Raw genomic sequence first — 10037 nt, 5'->3', positions numbered from 1 at the left:
GTTTTGAGTTTAAATCAATCTTATTTATGTTTTCACAACCTTGGCAATTTTAGACAATATGAATTTTTGTGCAGATTTAACCAGAACGTTTTTTAATATTCAAATAAGTTATTCTTTCAAGGAAAATCAATGACTAACACATGGGGTGCTGGTGCCAGGCGGGATTGTCTATCGAAATCGTTTAGCAAATGGTCAAACTATCAGGCAGATGCCCTTAGCTCACCAGTGGGCATTGACACTGTTGATTTGGCCTTCAATTTTGCCTTACCAAGTATTAACCCAATGCCCCCGGGAAAATGTGTTCACTTTAGTATTATTTTTTAAATGTCTCTGTATATTGTTGGCTCTGCCAGTGCTTAGCCACAAAGCAGTCCCCTACTTTCACCTTTCCTTGAGATTACAGGAAAATGTTTTCTTTTTTCATTAATGTTTTCAACATTGATATTGTTAATTTTATTATAACCATCATAATTATTATAGTGTTATTGACATTACTAACAGCAGTATTAAATACCAGAAAATATGATAAAAAATCAAGGAAAAGGGTAATCAAGTGAGACAAGTAGTTCTTGTGATTGGCTCATTGGTGACTTAGTACATGTGAGGCCATCTATGTGTAAAAAATATTACTAAATTAAACACACACTGCCCATGGCATGTATGCACATGTCACCACCATCAGCACATGGTTAAACAAGTGCCTGTCAGGCACTGCTGGTGTGTATGGACAGGGCTCAATTTTTACTTAGCGACATGGTGAAAGAATTATACCTGCCTGTCACCTTCCTTTACTGCTAAGCTATAAAGGCCTGTTCACACGTGGGCATGATTGGTGGGCACATAACCAGGCATGAATAGAGATGCCAGACAAACTACTTGGTAAGCAATTAGTTTCATAGTTTCCTTGCCTATGACTTCACCTTAACAGTTGTCTGCTGATGTGTCTGCTGATCATACTTGCTTGTGTGGACAGGCCTTAGGAACTGGTTAATAGTTAATGGAAACAAATGTGCTCAACATCACAGGTCATAGAGCACTATGATAAAGTAGTGTCAAAAAAGGTAAAGAGTTAACAATTAGGATAAAAATGTGTTAGATGTTATAGGTTATAGTGTTAGATGTTATAGGTTATAGTGTTATAAGATAGTATGATAGGTAAAGAGGGTATGTAAATGAAGTAAATTGAAGATTTTTAAAGGAAAGGGTTAAGGGCATAGGGTGCTTGGATGAAATGGAGTGCATCATTGGCCGGGGAAGCAATAGGAACATTGTTCAAGGAAAACTGGATGTTGTCGTCAGTAAACATCGAGGAAGAAGTATTAGTATTAGTGGTTGGGTCCGTGGTCAAAGGAGAGGCAGGAGTCAGAAAACCAATGATATCAAAATTTAAATAGGGCAGTTGATGAAGCCTTGATGCCCCTAGTCTACCCCTCAGGGTAACCATAAGGGAAGGAGTAAGGGTTACATGATTAACCAAGGGAATACTGTGCCCATGGCTCCTGGAGGCCATTCATGACTGACACAAAGCCAGATTTTATTCCTTTCAGCACAGCTCTCACACTGGACAGAAGTGGATAAAGAGAAGGAAGAGGAAAGGGGAAGAAGAAAAGACCATGTAAAAATTAGTTAAGGCAAGGGCTGAGGCATTAGCGGCGTATACAAAATATAGCAATTTGGTGAAACTCCAAGGTAAAGAAGTCATATAGCATTATGACAAAGTATTGTGGCATAAAGGGTACAAAATAAACAAACAATTAGGACAAAATATGTTTAGATGTCACAAGTTATAGACCACTGTACATTACCATGGTAGTGAAAAGGGTAAAGAGGAAGTAACAGTACAAAGGCCATAAAGGACTGACAGAGCCAGTCTTTCATCCTTTCGACATGGCTCTCACACTTTAGGATGTGGATAGAAAGAGATGAAGAGGAGAAAGAAAAAGTATGGAGAAGAAAAGTCCATGCAAAATTAGTTGAGGTGAGGGCTGAGGCCCAAGGTAAGGGAGATTCCCTACCTTGGGCCTCAGTCCGTCTCCTAAGCCCCCCACAATGATGAGCATGGAATTGGGGAGGGGGGACTGAGGCCTAAGGCTGGGGTAATCAACACTGGGCCTCAGTCTCCATCTCCTAAGCAGGAAGGTAAACGGTTTACACAGATGGTTTTGCAAGTGTTTAATCACTAAGGAATATGGTAATAATCCTATCTCATCTGTTTACCCTTTTCCTTGATTCTAGAAAAATTTGAAGTTTTATTAATTTATTAGTATTTTAACCTGTTGGATCCTGTTGCATCATGGAAATCATGGTGTCGATAATACAGGCAGAGGGTTACGTTAGTAGCCAACATCCTGGGCATGCGAACACCCATGAATGGTGACACGACACCATGCCTTCCCTTTGCAAATTTAGTGTTAACTTTTTTAGCCATTTTCCAGTGTCCATGTGCATCTTAGTACAAGTGAGAAAAAAAGTATGGAACATTTGGTTGTCTCTTATTTTTAATAATTTTCAATTTTTCCGTAATACAACCTGTGCTGCCAGTCACAGCGGCCAGGAGTATGGTGCACAGTATGGAAATGGTATCATCCCTGGAATGGGAGCTCTTCCAGTCACAGCTTACACACATTACATTCTTCATTCGTTTATTAATGGAAAGAATGCTAAAGCCCCCTTCTAAGTGCCAAATGAGTCAAATCACACTGCTCGAGGTTTGTGCACTCGTGGCGAGTCTTTTCTGTCACCCTGGCCTTTGCTCATGACAGCAGGTTTTGCAGCATCTGGCCCATGGCCATTTTGCCTGATGATGGCATGTTCACCGTCACCCAGCTCTCGAACCAGATTTTTCCATGATGGGACAGTAACGTCATCTGGATTGTAGGGGTTAATATAATCATAACAGTACCAGTAAAAAAAGAATATTGGGAAATTGAGCCATACTGACCTGTGTGAGCAGTATGGCCCAATTTACTACCTGATCGCACAGTTGTACAGTGGACAGCAAAAATGGTTTGTGCCATAGGCAAAATATATCTTTTTAAAAAGGAAACTGAAATACAATAATTTAATCAACTATTTAATGGACAACAACTTTTCCAAAATATTCTTTACCACTGAAATCTCATATCAGACATTTAGACCTTGCACATGCATACTGACATTATCTGCAGGACATCAATTGTAAAACATTCTAACACCATATATGTATTCCAAGTAAGGAACTTTTCCTGAACACCTCAAGAATTATAACACCTCAAGCAATTGCCAAAGTCATCTAGAGCTACCACAATGTCTCCAGCATTGTGGCACATTCTCATAAAAAATTTCCTTAGTTTTTAACACTTATAAAACTAGGTCAATATATCATATGCTTTGTCAATTTTTCTAAAGGAAAGTAGTACTGGTAATTTTTTTGAGTTTAGGAAAAAAAGAAAAGAAAAAAAGAAACATGGTTTCATACTTAAAGCCTTGAACTCCACTCTGATTTTCATAAAATAAGCATTTGTATATATATTTATAAAAATAAACCTTCCCAAAGCCCCTGTATTTCTACTTCAAATTAAATGTGCACAATCGTTTAACACAAACATGTCAGAACCCTATAATTTCTGCAAATTTTCAAAAAGCCATTACTATATAGGAAGGAGAAAATAAACATCTACATTTTGTGCAATGACATAGGATGCAAGCCAAGGTATTGGGATGGAAAAATAATTTCTCACAAAATTATGATACAATACACCATATTTTGAAAAGGATGAGAGGTGCATATTAAATCTTGGCATCCAGTTACTCACAGCATCATAACTCAATCTTGTATAGTCAACATTATTATACTGATGCCTATCTTATTTTTCCTGGGTTATGATATAATTTTCCATTTGTTTAATTATCTTGTACAGAAGTTAGTGATGATGTGCATATTCATACACCTTTTCTAAACCGCAGAAAATTCTGTTGACTAAGTAGAACAGCATTTCTAGGCTAAATATGGAATGGTTGACTAACATACTTAGACTGGCAGGCACATATTGTGCGATGTTTCTCTTAAGTGGCCTCAGGCGAGATTCAATTGACTGTTGTACAATATTCATCAGCTACTTGTAAAGTTTCACAGAAACTTTAATTGCGTAGGTTCTACACAGGAAAGAATTTGAAAAAGAATTCTCTAAGCATTTTCACAACCTCTTATTGCCGCCATCTAAGTTTTACGGGGGACTACTTTGAAAGGAAATGTAGTAAATACATCTATAAAAGATATAAATATGAAGACTTGCATTAATTACAAATCTCCTTCAATTCTGTAACCTTTAAAATAAATCCTCCATATAATATTTGTCCAAAATGCTGTTCACCCTAACTGACTAATTATAATGGGGTCGTCATAAGCACAGCATTTACTCCCTGTATTATTACCTCTGCTTAAATAAATATATTTAAGTATAATTCAACTAATTATGGGAGCACATACTATATAGGATGCAAATACTTAAATATAGATGATTTGGAGTAAGAGAGCATAGTTTAAATACAAGATGTACAAAATTATTCTGAAGCAAGAAGCATGAACTGAAGGTGGAAAAAATTTGTGAACAGTTTGTGTACAAGCAAGTATCTGAAACCTCATAAATCAGGCTTCTATTTGAATATTACTTCCATGTTTATCGACACTCGCAGATCTATTGCTCTTTTTTTTTTTCAATCTATTTCTTCATCCTCTTCACTTCCTCTTACGTGTCTGCTGGTCCACTTCCGGCAACTCATTGACTTCCTCCTCAGAATAGCGTTTTGCTGAAACATCATGTCCTGCTTACATTAGCAGCTTACCACAATTTACGACTAAGTAATAGTAGTTCTGACCAAATTAAGAGATTTCAATGAACTTGGATAAATATAGGATATTCTTTTAACTAAATATCAATTCAATGGAATGAAAGTACACATACTTTTACTTAAAAAATCAAGCTGTTTTAAGAAGAAAAAATAGAACTGGTGAATACAAAAAGAACATCACATCGTCTGTATACTTACAGTCATCCTTCTTGTTCCTCTTTGACTTCCTCTCAGTGACCCTCTTGCGGGTCACCTGAGCAAGTGCCTGGCGCTCACGCATCTGTCGCAGATGGAAGTGGATGAAGTTCCACATCATCCATGCCTGGATAAGACACACTGCCACCAGAGCATTAAGTCTGATGGAAAAAAAGATTATATTAATATACTTACATGTCCAATCTGCAATATGCATAAGCTGTACTAAAACTTTGGTAAAGTATACATACCTAATATGTTCCTTTCTATTTTTTTTTATACTAACATTAACAGATTTACCTCCAATTATACAAATTCTCCAGAGCAATGCAATCTCAAAAATTAAAGCATATTAATCATTTGCTTCCTCTCGGGAATCCACAGAATGTAAAACATATTACCTAATAGGGGGAGTATTGAAATTTCCACTGCTGATGTCCAGAGTCTGGTCCTCATTGATGGCTAATCCATAGTGGAAGGTCAGGATGGCTACAATGATGCTTGCAAGACGGCACACCACAAACAGCACATTCCAGACACGGAAGCCTGAAATGATGAAAAAACTCTGTTCATAGCTTGTTATTGGTCGAGAATCTTATCTTTTATCTATGACTTGAAATCAACCTGTGCATTTCTATATACATGGAATGGTAGGCAAAATGATCCAAAGACCATCACTCACCTGTATTAGCAATGTTAGTCTTCTCAGCAAAGTAAAGAAGGCGGCAGGCATGGAGGACAGCTTCCTCAATGAATCTCAGGGTCAGGAGAACAAGGCCTACATGTGTGAAGCTGAAAAAGGATTTTTTTTTTAACAATCTCAATTACCAGTGACATATCCCCAATCCCTTCAAAAATGGTCTTGGAGAGCAGGATGTTCATAAGTTATAAATAACTAGTCAATTATTCACCTTTTTAAACAAAAACATAAAAAAATGAAAATGCTATACTCACTTCAGCACATAAGCAGCAGCGCAAAATACCAAGTATAATGTCGCGTGCTGAATTCTGTCTGGCATGTCCTCACGTTTCGTCTGAATAAAAGAAATTTATAAAACAATCAATATTGTTTAGAGATTTGTGCCATGTATTGCAAGACTAATCCATTTATGACGCTCAAAATAAATTATAGGTTTCGACAACAGAAAGTTCAAAACAGGAAGAATATAAAAATTACAAACCTTCTGGAAGTAGAGTTCAGGATAACAGTGAATCCAGTAAGACATCTGGATTATAAAGAAGAACTTGAGCATGAAGGACATCTGAGCATGGCCAACCGGGTAATCTGCCCAGAGCGAGGTGATATCGGACACCAAGTTGTCCCTGTAAGCAAAAACTTCCCGTTAGAAATGTCCAAGGCTCAGTGTTAATAGCTGTCTTGTCAAGAAAGATTCAGTAAGAATAAACATTTTCTATTCATCTGGCAGTGATGAAACTAACAGAACATACTTAACAAGAATGTTGATGCCCCAGGCAGCTGAAACAGCTGTGAAGATGAGCAGTTGTCCAGATTCGTTGAATTTGCTGTGCTTAGTTTTGCTGAGGTGTAATCTGCGGTTCACTTTCTGTAATCAGACACACAATATAGTACAAGGTGGTTCTCAATTTTCTGAATCTCCATTACAAATTTTGAAAGAAAGAAAGAAAGAAAGAAAGAAAGAAAAACACTTACATCAAGCACATATTCCTGGATAATGGCATGCATCACAATGGATATGAGGGAGTAGAAGAACACTGCTGCCAAGTCCTTGTTGCCATAGGTGTAAGTCATGGGAGTCTCGGTAGTTTCCATGTCGGTTGCATTGTGCTGGACAGCAATGAAGACAGATGCCAAGGGTGCGGTTGCCTGCAAAATAAAAAATACACTAGTAAAGTAAAATTGCTTTTTACTTTTGTCAAACTTTCTCCAAAAATTCTGATCATATATAATTAAAATTGTTTTTTTATAAACAAGGTCGGTGAGTCACTGGTCAAGTTTCACACCAATTTCTTTTAAACAAACAGATTGAGTGATTCTAAGAAACTTCTCTTATGTACTTCCATCGCAACACAAAAATAACTAAGTAATTGGACACGCAAGTGTCTCAAAGAGCCTAAAATTAAAAACTATCAGAATCTTAAAAAATCGCCATCTGATATCCTTTCCTACCTTTCGTAGACAAAACAATGCTGCTATTTCATTTTTGTGCTTTCATTGTAATAACCAAGCATGTTATTGCCCACATAACATTATAGGAATGAGAATTTGTTTCTGCTTTAAATATGACAATACAGCAGTAATACTGTAATAATATCGAGTCTTTACAGTATCATTTTATTTAAATTGTGAAAATCGATGCATCTGAACCTTATTAATGGGCAAGAGGGGCCTGAAGAATTGTGTGGCATTTATAAAATAATGTACGCTTGTGCACGATTTTCTCTAGGTATATTTCAAACATGATATTGTCACGGAGAACAGTATACCAGCTATTAACAAGGAAGGAATATTACTTTCCTAAAAAAATTGTTTCGAAAGTCGGAGGCTGGATGAAACTGGAAATTTACCATTAATGATTTCTCAAATTTAGAAAGTACATTTACACATTTAATAATGGATCAGATGCAAGTCATGTTCAGACAACCAGGGTCATTGACCCCTTGAATTCTATCAGCCATATACCTACAATCTTTTTCATTGTGTGTGATTGCCTGACACTTACCAATTGATAGTGACACTTCAGTAGCCTCGGGCTGTAGGGAAGTACATAATGGTTTTCGGATAATTCCTTGTAGTACAAATGCACTCGCCAGAGTAAGTCCACCTCTATGTCATATTTATTCAACAATTTGAGTTGCTCTGTGTGAATGTGACTGACTGCCGGTGGGGAGAGTTGATGGGGGCCTCTGTACATTGTCTTCCCCTTGGTATGCACGGCAACAGTTGAAATTTGGGAACACTAATGGACTTTGGTTTAGTCCAACACTTTCTGCAACCTTTTTCCTTTATCTTTGGCATTAATGTTCATCAGATTATTTCTTGTACCAATGAAACTTTTTGTCCTCTTCAATTTGCCCTAGCTTGTGTGTCCTACCCATACAAATTACCCTGTTTTGGTATTGATACTCAATCTTTCATCCAGCAATGGAAAAATCCTGATTAGTTACTAGACTTCCATCCCCTCTTATCCTTGAACAGCTTCCCAAAATATAACCAAAGATGGCTGATGTAAGAAACTTTAGAATAAACAAAAACAGCTGCTCATGAGAAACTGGGAAATATTTGGACAATAAGCAGAATGAGGTAGTGCCTGAGTAGGGAGATAAAGCCTATATAAATTGAGAGATACAAACCAAGATAGTCTTCTATGGCATTACTTGTGCAAATGCACCACAACAGTACAATAAAATGAAATGGGGGGGGGGGGGTGAATAATGAATAATATCTTGATAACTGGCAACTAATATGCATTTTTTCCTATAGGGTGTCAATATGTACATGTACGGAATTTTTATCTCATTGAATAAACAAAACAAGCTTACATCTGATAATACTCTAGATAATATTTTACATTTGATCCAAAAATACAGCATGAAAAACAAACACCTCTATTGTAAATGCTCTAAATTGAGTTTAATACCATCATGAAGGCACATGTACTGCCACTGATGGGTTTAAGATATTCTACAGATTACAGGTGCAAAAGTTTCATTAACCTTTCCGCTATATATATTCTAAGTTAGGGTAAATTGAAGAGGTTATAGGGGACGAAAAGTTGCAGCTGTCGATTAAAAATAATCTGCGAACATGAACAAATAAAGGAAAAAGGTCGCAGAAAGTGCCGCTCACAGCCTTTATTAACCTGGTGGCCATAGGGTGTCCAGTTAGGCAAATCTATCTTGTCGTTCAAACTGGGGTAGAAAGGCTGTTTGCCTGGGGGTATTTAAGGGTGGAGCCACCTGGTCAAGCCTTCCATCATAGTCAACGGAAAGTTTTAAGCTGATTTTGGACAAAACACATCCAATGGAATTACAAAGAAATAAATGCTTTGAAAGCCACAGCTGGTTTCTGTTTGCGTTGTTTAAACAGAGAAGACTTCATTACCATCATCTTAAGTTGTAAAATAAAATCTGTTAACACTTCCTTTCTTTCCCATTTATCATTATTAAACAGATTATCATTTATAATCAGAATCCCCCGGTTTGAAAAGCCTCTTCAAATCTTGAAATATTTCACCAGAAATACCTCAAAGCTGGAGAGAGAAACACGAAATATGGATAAAGAAAATAAAATTACAAGCTACATAACCCCCAAAATTGGTAGAGAAACAGACCCACTCTACATAAAGCCGCCGAAGCCTTGAAATAAAGATGCCGAAATAGGGGCGAGAGACACCATCTGGGGAAGCATCCATAACAAACCCTTTTAACCGGAACTTTTTTTAAGAATAACTTTCCTCTGACGACACCCGATCTTGTTTACTCTTTGTTCTCTCTCCCTCGTCCCTAATTTATTATCTATTGCTATCTATTACTTCCCCGATCGTAATTACCTGGAACATCAAGCCCAACACAAACACCATCGCCACACATGATACAATATCTGCATGATTCTGTATGACGAATTCGTGGCTTAGGATTGGAGGGTTCTTGTTAGCTTTCCGGCCCTTGATCGCCATCGTCGTCGCCTCTTTTTCGCCTCTCAAGTCCCTTGGCGGCTCTACTTCTACTTCTACTTCCGCAGTTGTACTTCGGTCTACTTTCGAGCGGCGACTGTCAACTCCTTCGGTTCGTTTTCTGCTCGACACGACACTAGCTTTTTTCACTTTGGATCATGTACTACACTAGAATTTATTTTTACTGACTGGATGAATTTACTCCTTTCATATATTTTAAAATTCTATCATATTTATATTGATATCTAATAGAATACTAAATTATTCAGAATGATTGAAATAAGTTTCAAAAGAACTAAAGAGTAAGAGTGGTCCAAAGTAAAATTTCCAGCCAATAACTCCCGGAAATACGTGGCC

At 37.2% G+C, this 10037-nt stretch overlaps 1 protein-coding gene across 2 annotated transcripts; it reads right to left on the bottom strand.

Moving 5' to 3' along the window:
* Positions 1–3060: 3060 nt before the first annotated feature.
* On the bottom strand, positions 3061–9822 carry TRAM (translocating chain-associated membrane protein 1). Of its 2 annotated transcripts, none has more exons than XM_027381947.2 (9): positions 9558–9822; positions 6698–6871; positions 6475–6590; positions 6207–6348; positions 5980–6059; positions 5708–5817; positions 5427–5571; positions 5029–5186; positions 3061–4788 (listed from the first exon to the last, which is right to left on the bottom strand). In XM_027381947.2, the coding sequence occupies exons 1-9, from the start codon at positions 9681–9683 to the stop codon at positions 4718–4720; spliced, it is 1122 nt and encodes a 373-aa protein (XP_027237748.1). In that variant the 5' UTR covers positions 9684–9822; the 3' UTR covers positions 3061–4717. The 2 variants fall into 2 exon arrangements, with proteins under 2 accessions (XP_027237748.1, XP_027237749.1); XM_027381948.2 differs by having other exon boundaries at positions 3061–4803; positions 9558–9816.
* Between the last annotated feature and the right edge of the window lie 215 nt (positions 9823–10037).

The sequence above is a fragment of the Penaeus vannamei genome, chromosome 19, assembly GCF_042767895.1.
Source record: "Penaeus vannamei isolate JL-2024 chromosome 19, ASM4276789v1, whole genome shotgun sequence".
NCBI classification, from domain to species: domain Eukaryota; kingdom Metazoa; phylum Arthropoda; class Malacostraca; order Decapoda; family Penaeidae; genus Penaeus; species Penaeus vannamei.
This window is presented reverse-complemented; position numbering and strand designations above follow the sequence as displayed.

Coding starts and splice junctions, on each gene's coding strand:
- TRAM (XM_027381947.2), bottom strand. CDS start 9,683: ATGGCGATCAAGGGCCGGAAAGCTAACAAGAACCCTCCAATCCTAAGC. Junction 5,818..5,979: donor GCTGCTGCTTATGTGCTGAA/GTGAGTATAGCA, acceptor ATCCTTTTTCAG/CTTCACACATGTAGGCCTTG. Junction 4,789..5,028: donor GAGGAACAAGAAGGATGACT/GTAAGTATACAG, acceptor ATGATGTTTCAG/CAAAACGCTATTCTGAGGAG.